This window comes from Ambystoma mexicanum, chromosome 2p, assembly GCF_040938575.1.
Source record: "Ambystoma mexicanum isolate Mex_15411 chromosome 2p, UKY_AmexF1_1, whole genome shotgun sequence".
Lineage (NCBI taxonomy): Eukaryota > Metazoa > Chordata > Amphibia > Caudata > Ambystomatidae > Ambystoma > Ambystoma mexicanum.
Window position 1 is genome coordinate 1,228,716,774 of NC_090923.1, and position 16,030 is coordinate 1,228,732,803.

The window sequence follows — 16,030 nt, forward strand, 5'->3', positions numbered from 1 at the left end:
ATCCCAGCATGGCAATCATGGCCTGTATTATTTATGTATTTATTTATTTCTGTGTTTAGATTTTTCAGCAGTGCTTCAGTGAGCTATAGCGAAATCCCCCAAAACGTTTACACAGTGCATTCATGCAGCCAGAAGGTTGCTGGCATGACTTGAAGCTGAAGGCATGCATCATGCTCTGCTCAGATGAAGTATGACCATTTTGCCACTATAAAGGAGTGTGAAAGCTCCTCTACTGAGAGCGAACTTGGGTAAAAACACCTATTCTATGGAATTTCTTCCACTCTCGCGGGACTACAGCCACGTTTTAGGTCACTGCACCCTTCACAGAGGAGAAATATCCATTTGCATATCAGTCTGGTCCCGCCCACTTGGGCAGTCCATCACCGAAATGCCTGGCAAATCTCCTCTGAACAAGAGTACCATCAGCAACCCCAGACACGTGTTTCGGCATAGTCGGGCCTCCTCAGTGACATGAAGCTGAGCCTCTCTTAGAAACAGTGAGTAAGGGGTCCACGTCTGGATTACCCATAGCTACTCAGGGTGAAACCACAAGTTTTACAAAGTTACAACGGAGTGCGGGAGCCCCTCTACTGAGAATGAAAATGGGTCAAATACACTCAGGAGGGACTACAACCACATTTAGCTCAGTGAGCTAAAGCTTGGTTGTAGACCCTCCTGAGTGGAAGAAATTCCATAGAACAGGGTATTTGACCCATGTTCATTCTCAGTAGAGGGGCTCCCACACTACTTTGTAGCCATTTCGCCACTAGTTGAGCCCTACAGTTTCGACATGGGGCTCGATTCATGGAATATTTGCCCAGTTCAAAATAAATTTGCACTGCTGAAAAGTGACTTTGCACTGCTGACACAAACCCATGGAACCGTGAAAGTGTATACCTGCAGTGCAATGTCTGTGTAAAATCAGCGCAGTCATTTTTGAAGTACAAAATGACGGTGCCTGGACTTTGCACGGCAAAAATACATTTTGCACAGTTCCATAATTCAGGGTAAGTACTGTGTCGCCAGTGCAAAGTCACTTTGAACCGGACAAATATTGCATGAATCGGGCCCTTAGTCTTTAAGTTGGCGGTACCGACTCTTACTCTTCTTCCACTGTTGTGTCATCTCTTTGCTGCCATCCACTTAGCGTATGGACTGGCTTACGATTACTCTGTGCTTTAAATGAGGCGGCTCTGTTCGGTCATCAGTACCTGCACTCCTCATTTTTGGACGTATTGAGGGCCAGGACTTCATGAAGTTTGAGGCGAGAAGCGGTACTCAATAAGATTGCCAAACATCCCACGCAAATCAGCCTTCCCAGCTCGGGGTTCACACTTTGCCCTGTGAAACGTCAAAGCACAGGAAAGCACAGGTGCTCTCCCTGAAGTTTTGCTTGGTGTCAGCAAAGCATTACATTAGGGGCAATTGTCTGGAATTTGACAATGTTAATTTCCAATGATCATTTCCAGTGTATATTGTAGTTATAGAAATATTACAATTGTTCCTGGCTATAATTGTAGAGCCTTTTGGGCACCCAGGAATGACCACAGATCTGTATATTTGACAAATACGTATATGATGAAAGGTTTGCATGCTGAACATAATGTACACTGGGTTTGGTGCTCATTTCACTGTCCCCTACACTCGCCATGATAGTTAAGTTTTTGTAACCAGGGGAGACAACTTATGAATTTTCTTCAAGGGGTATGGGGGTTGAGGGGAGGGCGCTGTTGGCTAGATTTTATTGAAGTGCCATTGAAAGTCTATTAATGCATAGCGCAGATTGCTTTACCCGTGGGGCGGGGGGGGGGGGTTAGAGAGCACCCGTGGACCTGGCGCCGTTTGTAAACATGAACCCTATGTCCTCATTCGGACTGCATCATGCTTTAGGCGTAAGTCTAGAATTATTTATTTATTTAGTACTTATAAAGCTCAAACTATGGCCCGAGGGCATCATGGCGCTGAATGGCTTCAGCATTTCAGAGAGTAATGATTCCTGTACCAAACTCTCTGAATTTGGGATGGGAACGTGTTGAGCGGGGAAGCCAGGTCTCTGAGCAGGAATCTCTGTGTGTGCAGGGCTGTGCGCATGCCCAGTGCCTAGACACCCTTTGAGAATGACATGTATAGGATTGGAGGGTGGGAGGCATTGTGCCAGCCATTACTCTGAAATTACTGATATCCTTAGGACTCAGGAAAGATTGAGGGCAGCATAAGCAAGGCCATTCAAGGACAGTGGCAGCACATACAGATGTGGCCGTCTCCTGTACACAAGTGAACAGGCCCAACACACAAATGAGCACCCTTAGAGAGTTGAATGCCCTATGTGTTAAGTTATCCCCTGCCATCATTTCTCTCATGACACTCCCAGCTGTGGGCCCAAGAAGGTACTGGGGCTAGTGAGAGGGGTGGCATAGGCCAACCTGTCGGTGCCTGTCTATGATCCAGTCCCGGCGCCAGCCACTGGTTTGGGAGTGCTGAAGCCCTCCCAAATTGCGAAAGCTGCAGGCAGGAGGCAGCACTCTGCTGTGACCCTCAGCCCAGGGGCTCCAATCACAAAACGGACTACAACAAGATCCTGTGAGAGCAGAGTGTTTAGGTTTAAACATTTGTTAACAGGCAGCAGTAAAAAGATTGTGACAGAGAAGAGAATCCTGCCCTGTCCCTATCAATATACCCCTCCCCCCGTGATGAAGCTAAAGACTTCTCTGCTCAGCTTTAAGATGGCTCACACCACACAGTGATTAGCATATCTTTGTGAAATTAATATCACCTGAATAGTGGTGAACGATGGATCTAATGGGCCAAAGGATGGCATAACAGATATGCATCCTCCTAGTGACAGAGGAAAGGCAGAGGTTAACAGCTCAATGGGCTAATGCACCTACTGCAGCTATCTCTGTTTAACCTGTAGGCAATTCATCCAGTGCCTGGTGAGATATTGATACAGGTTTGCTTGCTAAACTGGGACCTGGAGACCTCTCACATCACTTTGAGAAGGTGTCCTTTTTTATCAACTCTGACAGCTTGGCTTCCGTTTTTTCCACAATTCTTCAGGAGCCAAGAGACAGCTTATGTGTTAGGATGGTTGCTGAAGCCAGAGATCAAAAAGCAAAGGCGCAACTGATAGCGAGCATGCTGGCACCCGAAGTGGCATTGGGTAGTGTGTCACTCATTTCCCCACTCATGACCTGCTTTTAAAACACTTTTCTAAACTGTCCCCCGCCACCTCCACAATGGTGAGCCTGGCTCCTCCCTGTCCAGACTCACTTCAAGCCCAGTTCAAGTGACAGACGGCCAGGGAGGATAAGGGGATGGTGCGGCCTGCCCATTGCCCACAGCATTATACAAAAAGGTCACAGGGAGTCTAGGGAAGGGGGTTGCACGTCCTGTACAAGGGCATCAAGGACACAGACTGTGTGATATCCAGGCAGGATGCGCTTGTAAGCATGGGGATATTTGAACTCTTTCCTACATACAACAAATGAAATTCAGAATGCTTTGCCCCAGAAAAGGCCTTGGGGGAAAAAACTCTCAAAACAATGAGGAGGTGCCATTTTTAGATGCCTCATTTTAGGAAATGCGCAAAGGTGAGCAGTGCAGGTTGAGCTGTAGAGCAAATGGTGTGCTGGTTAGCCCCTTGAATACATTAGCGTTGGGAGTGTGCTACTGTTTGCCAGACTCCCAGCACCCACAGTGCAACCTTTAAGGGAAGGCCACTGTGAAGTATCAGCCCAAAAAAAAAGCATTTATTTCCTTGCTTGAGAGATAGAAATGCCAGTGGGGCAGCTGTGGTTTTGTAACGCTCACCTGGTATCCACAGGGACGTCACGCAGCCTGTTCTGACCTCTTACGACCTCAAACCCTTCCCTGGAGGCAATTCGACTGGAGATTGGGCCTGAAACACAGGATTGGTAGAGTTTAACTCCCTATTGTCTCTGTGAGCTTGAACCCCTTCTTCCCCGGGGTCCAACCCTTCCCTTTGATCCACAGTTCACCTTGTTTTCTTGGATAGTGTCTCTCCGTCCTGCTTTCAGCGCAGGGGCGCGTTGAATGATGCGGGCTCGTTGCTGCCTAGTTACTTCACTTGCAAGAGTCCGACAGGTAAGTATAATGAGTCTTTTGAACAGTTCTCTAACTTCGTTCCTTTCCTTTCTTAGATGATGGCCGGCGTCCGGGGATGGCGGCGTGCTGTTGAGATGAGTAGCGCTGAAGGTGAGTGAGAGCGCGAAGCACCACTTTAATATTAGTATTGAACTGAGTTCTTTTTCTGTGTCTTTTAGGTGCTGTGACGTTTTCAGCGTGGATGCCGGTTATGAAGAACAAATGTGGTGGGTAAGAGCTGTATGCGGCGCCTCTAGATGTCTAGACATTTCCATGCTAACCTGGAGTGCCTTTTCCCTCTTGCAGATGGATGAGAAGTTCCGGAGACAGAGTTCCCCCAGAGCGGCTGGGATTCAGGTAAGCGTTTGAAGCTCGTACATTATTTAAAAATAAGCGAAGATTTGCAGAGTGCTTACTAATGCCTTTTCTCTGTTCTTTTCCCTTTTCCTTAGGAAGCGGCGTGCCGGGATGGGAATGACACCGCCGAAGATGCCCGCAGAACAGAAGGAGCGATGAATGATGGGCAGAAGCGCTGCAAGGTAAGGCTGTTCCTAACGGTGTTCTTGTTCTTGCAGGAGCTGAGCGCAGAAGAAAGATGCAGGCCTACTGGAGACAGATCCCAACACGGTGAATGTCACGCTGCAGGTGCAGAAAACGCAAAGCATGTTTCTCAGCCTGGGTGTGGCTTAAATAGTCTCTGGGTATCCCAGGTGTCTCTGGGCTGAACCACACCCAAAAGACTAGACCGCACATGCAGTTCTGGGAACCGAAATATGTGGGGGCATCCATCTTGTCCCCATCAATGCACTACAAGTCCAATCCCCAATGTTATCCTATGGGAGTGAGTGAGTCTGGTGCCACAAGCGCCAAGTCTGACTCCAAGTGGGTCTTTGGAGGGCTGGAGAGGCTCTTGAGGGCCATGTAGGTGATTGTGGCCTGGCTCCAGCCTGACATCTTGGAGAGCTGGGGGACATGAGGGGCAGGAATCATGACAGGTTTAAACCACGGTTATCACGCTTAAAGAAAAATGCATGACAGGGTGAGAAATGACTCTGCCAGGAGTTGCGCATCCCCCTGCGCCTGTGCCCACCAGGCGCAAGGGAAAGTGACCCATTTCTTAGCAACACCCCTTGATATGCGCAAATGCTTAAAAGGGTCTAAATGGGCACCTGATTGTGCACCTCTAACATCTTAGATGCGCACATTCAGATGCCCTTTGTGAATTGGGCTGCTCTTATTTTTGGCGCAAGTGAGAATCTGGCCCATTTGGGCCTGATTCATGCAACGTTTTGCACGGTTCAAAGTTACTTTTCACTGGTGAAAAGTGTATTTGCATTGCCAACAAACCCTGATTCATGGAACAGTGCAAGGTGTATTTTTGCAGTGCAAAGTGACTTTGCACGGCAAAAAGAAACTTTGCAATGTTCCATGAATCAGGGTGTTTTTTGACAGTGCAAAGTCACTTGCCACATGCAAAAAATTCCATGAATCAACGCCAAAGTATAACAAACGCATGAGTGTACTGAGTGCCACCTTTCCACTTATTTGCGTTCCGACTTAACTTTAAGTGATGGTGAAGAATGGCAGCCATCCTGATTGATGCAAATAATTTCTCACAAAGCCAACCGTCCGAAACCTATTACCGTTATCATTTGCAGGGGCTTCTAAAAACATGCAGCATTCCTTCTGGGCAATCTAATCTGCTCTGCAGCCAGTTCCCCTCAGTTCACCTTAGCCACATACCCATTCTTGCTCCCTGTGGGCCTGGCGCGTGCTGACAATCACAGGGAGGCGGGGCGGCAGTTAATGTGCACGTGAAGTCACTGCGCCATCACCCTCCAACGGTAACTATGAACGGCGTGTGTATGAGGGCCCGACGCCCGAGCATGGAAAGGGTGCTCTTTACCCATTTCTTTGCTGGAGAGCACAGTCACACAGCACCTAACACTGCTTGACTCCGTGTACACGCGCCTGTCACACGTGCTTGCCTCGCTCTCCATTCCATTCTAATGGCGCATCTGTTAAACCTCAATGGCAATTGGATGCGACGCGCCCTGCTGCCAGATAACACGCGTGCTTGCTTTGTTTCAACGCTGCGCTATCCGGGGCCACAAAACGCGCGGGAGGTTCGGCCAGTCTCCAGGAGAGTGGTGGGGGGGAGGGCAGGGGTGTTCGGAAGGGGGCTCCCTTCTCCTTACCTCTGCATCCTTCATTGGCGGTGGTATCTCTCCGTGCGGCCGTCGCCTCTCGTCCTCCGCCGGACCTCTCCCCGCGAGCCGTCCATTGTCACTCGATACAGGGCCTTCCGCTGTGAGGGCGAGAAAGACAACAGAGCGCGTGGCTTTGTTAGAGCTCCGATTACGCGAGACGCAGCAGCGCCGCATGCATTAGTGTAGGCCCGCGACCCTCTCTCGGTTCCTGTTATCGCGCTCTCTCTCGCTCTCTCTCTGCTGCTGATAAATGGCAACGTCCACGCTGTGCTGGCAGAGCTGCCATGAAGCTCCACGCGCCAGGTGGCCCGTGGCCACACAAAGCCACCTTAATGTTGGTGTTTACATGAGTAGCAGCCGTATCAAGGACAGGCGCCTGCCCCAGCGTTCTGTTTTTCCACATGCCAAATATGACACCTGTGCAACTATTGACTGCTCACGAACAAGCTTAACTTTACGCTGCATATTATACTACGGCACCCTCGCACGACACAAGGGCAGTTGAACACCCGCTCTCCACACACACACACACACACACACTGAGACCAGCAGAACCCTGCATTTCTCCAACCAACTTGCGCAAAACGCTCCTGAGACACAAAACCTCCCACGGTGGCCTACAAGGCTCTCCTCTGGATACAGATACCTAAAATAAGAGGGGGGGGCAGGAATCTCATGTATAGGGCCGAAGCAGGGGCCCAGCCTGGCTCTTACACCCAACGAGCACAGAAGCAGGGAAATGGCCATGCAAAACCGGGACTGGGGGCAGAAAAAAGGGCTGGGGTGGGGCACATAAAAGGGTCTGGGATAGGGGGTAGAGAAAAGGGTTTGGGGCAGAGAAAAGGGCCTTGAAAAAGATTGGGTGGTGGTACTTGTGGGGCACGGAGAGCTCTGGTATTCTGTGGGTGTTGGCACAGGGAAGAGGAGTAATGAAAGAATGGAGTCTCGAGGAGAAAGTAAATATAGCAGGCGAACAGAAGCATTGAAAACAGATTTCAGTGGAACCAAACGAGACACGACAAGCCACAGAGTAAAGTGGAACAGTAAAATAGACATGAAAAAATTAACAAACGTAGGAAAATGTCGAGCTTTCTGAATACTGAAAAGGTGATAGCGACAACAGCGTGATATAGTAAAGCTATGATTTGAGAAAGTTAAGTCAGAGTCAGCACAAAGACCAAGATTCTGAGCAGAATCAGCAAAGGGAAGAAAAAATGGAGGAAAAGAGAAAAAAAGAAGGGGAGATGGAAATTTATTAGCGTGGGAAAAAATAACTTCAGTTTTAGAAAAATTCAAAACAAGAAAGTGATAAAACATTCAAATTTGGATGGCTGAAAGGAAGCAAGATTGTCATGAACAGAAGACATAAAAGAGGAAAAACACAGAAAAGGTTGGGTATTATCTGCATAGAAGTGGTGAGAGATACCAAAGGATGAGATAATAGCCGCCAAGGGTGAAGTAGAGAGAGAAAAGAGTAATGGTCCCAAATCTGAGCCCTGAGAGACTCTGTGAGAAAGAAGTAAATTGTTAGAAGAGATGCCAGCCTATTTTACCAAGTAAGTGCGATTAGATAGATGAGAACGAAACCAAGACAAGACAGAGCCAGAAGGCTCTCAGTGGAAGGTGGGTGAAGAATTGAGGGTGGTGGCACGGGTAAGGGAGAGAGAGAAAGAGGCTGCTAAATTATGGGGAAGTAGGGGGATTTGTTGATGGTGATGTGGGTAAGGGGAAGAGAGAGAAATGGAGCTGGTGGCACGGAATGGGGAGAGAAATCGGGCTGCAGAACTCTGCGTGAAGTGGGTGCATGTGTTGATGGTGGTGTGGGTAAGAGAGAAAGAGCTAAATGTAGCTGGAGGCACTGCGAATGGGGTGGGGCCACGGTGGCGGGAGTGGAAACCGCTGAACCAGTTACCAAGTAACCCACTTTAAAGTTGCCGCTCTGCACCCCCAATGCCATGCAATAGGAAAAGCTAAAGACTCCCTGTCCTGCCCAAGCCAATCAATGAGTAGAGCAGGGGCTCGAGAGGAAGACAGGCAGCAGCACTCCCATGTGTGCCCTCGTGTCAGGGAAGCAATCTTATTTTTTTTTACACTTTGTATCTGGGTCACAAGTGATGCGAGGAGCAGGTAAGGCTCTTGACTGGACCCTGCTTTGGGCAGGCACACACCCGAAAGGAGGGCAAGGCCAGAACCCCATTTTAGACCTGGGCCTCCCCGGCTTGCCCATCATTACCCAAAATGCACTCTGACTGCTGAGCTCATGATCTTCTGACCTGCATGCACCAACACAACAGTAAAGCCCTCTTATCCTTTTCCGCTATCCGTACTAACCAAACAAGCCTCTCTTTCAGATCCATTGGTAATAACAACAGAGTGTGGCACAAAACCCAGTAACATATAATTTCTCTGTTTAAGAAAGATACTTTTTCCATTCTGAAAATAATTCAATGACTCCCATGGGTGACGTATGTTGCCCAACCCAGGACCTGTTGTTTATTTCAGACCTGCTCCTCTGACATCCTTCTTTGAACACAGCTTACTCCAATCACTTAACCAACAGTATCTACCTAAAATTATGCCCAAAGTAAGATCCTGGAGAAAGCAGTAGCCACATAACTCCTCCAACGCCTTGATGCTTAACAACCTCCTTCAGTCATACCAAACTGGCTTCAGACCCAGATGCAGCACAGAGACGGCTAACATAAAGATGATTGACAATGCCCTTAAAATCCTTGATGATGGCCATCTTTGCCTCCTTGTTCTTCTTGACCTCTTAGTAGCATTTGAAACAGTAGACTACCATAATCTACATCGCCAAATGGGGCTCAGCGAGACCATCCCCAGCTGGCTCAAATCCTATCTTGCCAATCACCACCAGTTTGTACAAATGGATTCCTCCACATCACCAACTCTACCCATCACCCGTAGACTCCTGCAAGGATCCATCCTCTACCCCATGATCTTCAGTCTTTACATGGAACCACTCAGAACCCTCCTCACTCCACACAACATCTACATCCACCAAGACCCAGATGACACACAGTTCTACCTCAAGATATCCTCTATCAAAGCCATCCACAGGCTCAAGGCCTGCCTCAGATTGATCCAGTCGTGGATGCCGAGTGCTTACCTGAAGCTCAAACCCTCCAAGGCTGAATTCCTACTGCTGACCAACAACCCCTCCAAGACTGAATTCCTACTGCTGACAAACACTCTGACATCCAGACCTGGCTATCTGCTCTGAACCTCAAGGGCTTCACACCCCAGCTGGCCACCTGTGCTACGTCCCTTGGGTTCAACAACGACAGGCACCTCTCATTCAACCAGCAAAGAGCAAGGAAGACACACACTGCTTGGTTCCAACTGCAGAAAATCAAGCCCGTTATCCCAGAACACAACTTCAGATCTGGTATCCAAACCTTGGTCCTCTCCCAAATGGATGGGGGCAATGCTCTTTTTTCAAGGCCTTATGGAGATTACCCTGGCACCCCTGAGCTGTGTCTTGCATGCTGCAGCACGACTCATCAAAGGACTATGCAAATTCAACCACATCCCCGACCCTCATCGAACTGCCCTAGCTCACACTGCTAGCTGGTATCATCTTCAAATCCTGCTGCATCATCTACGAGGTGGTCACCCTGAAATCCCCCATGCTACCTCACTGAGAAACTGAGCATCTCCAGAGGCATACGATCCACCAGAAGTAAGGAGATGCACAAACTTGAAATCTGCTTTTGCAGGAAGTAAAGAACCAGAAGACAGGCCTTCTCTGTCATTGCCTCAAAACTCTGGAATCTTCTCCTCGTCAACATCAGACTCACACCCTAGCTTTTACAGCTCAGGAAGCAGTTCAAGACCCTCCTCTTCAAGGACTGGCTCCTCTCTAACACCTAGATCCACCCACCCTCAACTCTCCACCCCACCTGAGACTGGGTGATCTGCTCCCCACTGTTTCCTCCGCTGGTTGCTTGGAGATCCCGTGCTGCCAATTTCCCTCCCTCTCCTGTTAGCTCTGCTCCCGTCACTATGTTCTTCCCCCTTTGATCGTACAGTGCTCCATTGCTTCCAGAAGCTAGGTTTGTGCTCATTAAATACCCTAATAATAATAATAATAATGAATAATAAGGTCCTCCCTTAAAACAAGTAGTTGCAGCCAATAATAATGGTCCAAAGTTTGACACTGCAGGTTAGGCTCTCAGCCCCTGTGCTTTTCATTGAATTTTGGAAAGCTGCATCTTAGTCACCTACAGACCAGTGCCTTTTATGATATCATGTTAAAGTGCATGTTGATCGCCATTCTGCTTCGATCCCTTACACTGATATTCTGTTCTCTCACGCCCACTTCTTACATTATCTCCCAACTTCATCCCACCTACCGCTTGGTGCCCTGTTATTTCTCTTCCTTGTCGCACAAATTCCTCTGGCCTACTTCACATTCCCTTAGTTTTTACCCCATAATCCCCCTCTTAAAATGCATCTGTCACTCCCTCACTGTTGCTACTCTCTCTCCTTACCTGCCTCACTCTTCTATGGACTCTCTCTTACTTGCATGTCTCCCCATCCCTTCCTTCTCATTCTCCACCTCTACCTTGTGTGTCCTTGCCGTTCACCCTAGCCACGATAGGTCTCTGGGGTGACCTACTTTCTCTGATCCCATCTATCTTCCTCTCCTCCCCTCCAGTACTCTATCCTCCCCCACCCCCACTACCCTTATTCCTGGGCTCTGGAATGCTCAATTGATCTGTAATAGAACCTCCCTCATCACTGAACACTTTGATTCCCATCAAGCCCCCTTCTGGCAGCAATGGGTGTCACTGAGAATAGGCTCACTCCTCCTCCTGCAACCTTTTCTCACCCCTCTTGCTCTTCGAAAAGAGGTGGTGGGTTTTGCCAAGTTATCGATAAAGCCCATCCCTCTGCCCTTTGCCGCCCTCCAACTTTCTAAGCCTCTCCTTTGAATTCAATGCCACCCACTGCTACCGCCCGCCCCTCTCACCATGCTCATAATTAGGTGGCCCCTTGGCTCTCTTTACTCCTTCTCCAACCTGGACATCCTCCTTGACTCCCTTCCCACCAAAGCCCCAATTACATGTGAGCCGCGGACCTCCCCATCATCTCCACCACTCATCGACCTGAGCTCAACACTCTCCTTTTTGACCACTTTCTCACCTTATTACCTCACTTCACAAACTCCCCACTCCCTCGCAAAGTACCTCTCTTGTCCTTGTCTGCCTCCCCTCCTTACATCTAATCTCATTATTGACCCCCCCCCACACTGATCACTCCATCCTCCACTTCATTATAGCCATCCCCGCCATCTCCAAACATGAATTCAAACCCAATGTCCTGCTCGAGGTCTTATGGACCTTGTAGTTAGCCAGTCTCCATGGATGACAGTCTACATGGTGCCTGTCCTGTCTTTGCTTGCTATACCCTCCACTGGTCAGTAGCTGGCATCCTTTCCCACTAACATCACACATCTGGTTCAGCATTGCTTCGTTGACTGTTAATTACTCGTGTAGTGTTAATGTTAAAGGATATTTATACTGCACACTATCACCACCAGAGTGGTCCCCTGGAACTCTGGCGGATCTGAAAAAAAGGGGGGTAAAGCGTTTGTGAGTGAAACACCCTGTACCCTCATAAAATGAATACAAATGTATGTGTACTGTCTTTGTTTAACAGTTAAAGCAAAGTGTGCATCTCTGCACTAGCCACTGCTAGAAGATCTACTACGACGGTACGTTTTGGATTGTAGACGAATACTGACACTTGGTCAGTGGCTTGCGGGGCCTTCCGTTAACAATGGTGCACTCAAGGGGAACAATGAGGCTTTGATTTTTTTTCATACAACCCTGCTTCTTTCAGAAGGTTCTGGCTTCATAGACCTTATGGACGTCTCTCCTTATCTTTATTTGATTTCTGTAGTGGCCAAGGCCAACAAAGGCATCTTCAGGGCACCATACACAAAAGAGGCACGCATTGAAAGATATGGACAGCACATCAATCCGGATGTCCAGGGTTTAATTGAATCAGAATTGTCTGAGGGAGAAATAAATGAGTCATTTGAACGAAAATGACTTATGGTTATTTCTCCCACTGACATTTCTGGTAACCAGCACCGCTCCACCCCCTTGTTTACCTTTTGGTGGCGCACTTTACTGTGTGGCGCCGACTCCTCCATCCCTCTGCGACGTCGGTTCCCTTCACTTACATGCATGGGAACCGGCGCTGCAGGGTCGTACTTTTTAAAAAAAAAAGATTTTTTTAACTTGCTTTTTTACAGAGCGAGGGACACCCTTGCAACCCTGATGCTATTGTAGTGAACAAGGGTGGGGGGGACACCCCAGTAACCCCTGCTCCCCTTGTTCACTATAATGGCACCGAATGGGACATTTATTCGAAATCTTCGACTGTTCGAATTTTTCATTCAGCCGAAATTCGAACAAATATCTCATTCGTTTTATTTTCGTCTGCGGATTCGCATCAAATCATCAATCAATCAACAAGATGGATGGGCGTAAGTGACACATGCATGAGCCTTCTTCAAGAGGAAGCCCAGAGGAGACAGGTCTCCACTTAGCTTCTGAATGTGGGAACACTTCCCAGGCGAGCTCCTGGCACCCCCCCCCCCCCATGAGCCGCCTCTACACTGCAGATATGGGGTGGGGGGTACGGGGGTAGGTCAGAGTCCCCCTTTATGCACACACTGGCATCGCCTTAGGGTCACCGTGAATGGGGCCTTTATTTCAGAACATGATGTCGATCTTTGCATTTTTTGTTGCTGGGCCTTGCACGGCTTCAGCATGAGTCCCTCTGCCCCTCATACAGCCTCGCTTTCTCTGCATGCTCTCCCTCCCCTCCCCCCTTCTTCTCTCTTTCCCACCTCAGCCTTTTTCATGCACACCTTCCTGTTTTCTTTCTGACACTTTCCATTGCCCTTTCTATTGCTTGTCATACTCTGTCTTTCTCCCATGTATGCGTTCCTTTTTCTTTTTTTTCTGTATCCTCTTGCATCCATCCCATACTTTTCATTTCAAGTTTAGGTTCCTTTTTTGCTCTTAATGTATTTTTCTCTTTCTTTACACTTTTCTTACTACTATTCTCCTTCTGTTGTTCCTATTATTTAACATTATTTGATTATAGGCTGATGTCAGTCCACTATTTTGCTCTTGCTTTGCTTCTTTATTTCTTCCTCTCTTCCTTGTTTCACCAAGTTTCCAGCCTCACTGCTCTTCTTCTTAAAATGTTTCTTATGGCAAGAAAAGGGGGGAGGCGGGTTGGAGGGGCCACGTCAGCGGGCACCATTAGCTCATCCTGCTCATGTCCCGGGCACCTCAAACACAAGGGTGGGGAATGCTTGCCTAAGTGCTTGCCCAACTACTGCAATCAATGTTTCCTCCCACTCTCCTCCTCCATAATGGAGCTCACGCTGCAATTTTCATTTCATTATATCTGTTCTATTTTCTCATATCTTTCTTTTTAGCTTTCTTCCATTGCTTCTTTCTTTTTCTGCCCTCTTCCTTGGTTGCTTTTTCTTTTTCTCTCTTGCATTATTTTGTTCCATCTATCAGTCTGGCTTTTTTCCATTCTACTTTGTTTGCATCATATTGTTGTCTTCGAGTCCCACTATTTTATTTATTTATTTTATTTTGGTATTTGTAAAGCGCTCCTAAACCTTAGGGCACCGGGGCGCTGGAAATCTTGGCATTTACATACATTCATAGTATAGCACTTACATACATATTTTGAATTGTCATTGTGAAGCACACAGACAGTTAACTTACATTGGGTCATAGAATACATAATTTACAGAAACTAGGTAATGTTACGTACAAAAGAGAATGAACAGTTATTTACAATGGTCTGTGTGTCGGCTGAGTTATCGACGTTAGACGTCAAGTGCTAGTGTGGATAGCTGTGTTTTCTGATTATTTCGGAAAGTCCAGTATGAGGGCTCTGTTCTTAGATCTGTTAGGAGAGTATTCCAGTGTTTGGCAGCGAACACTGAGAAGCTGTAACCCCCAGCTTTCTGGAGTTTGTATTTGGGAATTGTGAGTAGGTGTGTTTGTACGCACTGCGCGTAGGTCTGTTGGGTTTGTTAAGTGCGAATGTATTCGCAAGGTATTTGGGGGCAGTTTGTGAGATGCATTGATGTATCCAAGATAGTGTTTTGAAAAAGGTGCAGTCTTGTTCTGGTAAGCAACGGACAGAGCGTCTAGTTTCGCTGATTGGATTCTTCTTCAGGTTATTCCGAGCAGCTCTCAGTGCATTATTTTGAACTAACTGTAATTTCTTTAGGTCACGTTTGTTGGTCCCCATGCAGAGAGCAATAATCCAATCTGGATAGGATGAGGGCTCTGGCTAGGGTGATACAGCTAGTTGGGGAGAGGAAGGGTTTGCAGGCGGTAATGAGCTTATATATGTAGGCCGCTGCCGAAGCTTTGGCGTTGACTTGTCTCGTCAGAGTGAGCAACGAGTCAATTTAGATGTCTAGTGTTTTTACTTCCTTAGAGACTTCAATGTTAATGCCATCAATCCTGAATGGCACTAGTTCAGCAATATTGTTCGCACTTGGGGGCAATAAGGGCTCTTATGTGCCCGAAGCCCAACCTTTGGGCCTGAGCGAAGCAAGGATTCAGACAGAGGGCAGAGGGACACATAAGAGGGCATATTACTCTCAGCTGAGAGCAATAAGGCTATTAGCACCCAGTGCTAGGTGGTCATTGGTACACCTTCTCCATGGCTGTCCCCAGCAGCTCTGCCTCCATGGCATGGAAATGAAGAATGGACTTCATTCTTTTGGCTGTTGAGGGAATGAAGTCTACTCTTCATTTCTGCGGCAACGGAGGCAGAGCTGCAGAGGATGGCGGATACACGGCAGCAGCGAAAGGAGGAAGGCGCTTCTGGTGAACACACGCAATGCAGGGAAAAGTTAAGTGTTGGGTAACGGTGGTGGAGCGGGGGAGGTGGAAGCGGCAGGGCAAATGATGGAGTCCAGACACGCATGAGAATTCCTGGCTACCCTGGCTCATGGTGCCCAGAAGCCCTGCATCCTAATTCCAATCTTCTTACCAGGATATTGTTAAGCAATAAACCCTGATGGATGACCAGGTCAGGTAATTCCCCTGGGCTCAGTTACAGGCCCAAATGACATAATCCCCTAAACGTTCGTCCTCAGGTATTACCAGACCCGCTAATGCCCTCACCCGTAGGGGTTAATTGCTTAATTATCTACTGTTGTCCTACTATAAAATTGCCATGATTAGAATTGCTATTACTCAGGATATCGGCAAACGGATTTACTGTTACTGTCACTCGGTCCGGTGGAATTACTGCCGGATTGCAAGTGGCAGTAAGGGAGGTAAATCCCCATGGGAACATATTAAGGAAAACTCGCAACAAAGATCTCCACTCTCCGAACACTACTGTTATCCCATTGCACCTTGTATCTCCTCGTTGCCCAGCCTACATGGGCGTAGGAGCTGGCCGATCGATCCAACCATGTATTAAGCGTAGACACCCCTATCTATTTGATGTATGAGGAAGCCAAACTAATGAATGCCTTCCAATAGCATGACGATTGCGGGCCCAATTAAATGTGCGCCATCTTACTATTTCCTTGTTTACCAGAAATAGTTTTCACTCCTTAGACAGCAGCATTTCCCTCTTTTAAAAGCTATTTAAAGGATAGTTCCGGGACTTTTTTTTTATTG

At 47.8% G+C, this 16,030-nt stretch overlaps 1 protein-coding gene across 1 annotated transcript in view; it reads right to left on the reverse strand.

The window, feature by feature from the left end:
- Positions 1-16,030, reverse strand: part of RADIL (Rap associating with DIL domain) — a 781,529-nt gene that overhangs the window by 646,866 nt on the left and 118,633 nt on the right. Inside the window, exon 2 of the mRNA XM_069645514.1 lies at positions 6,303-6,412. Coding sequence (XP_069501615.1) covers positions 6,303-6,412 — 110 coding nt within the window. The remainder of the gene's footprint in view (positions 1-6,302; positions 6,413-16,030) is intronic.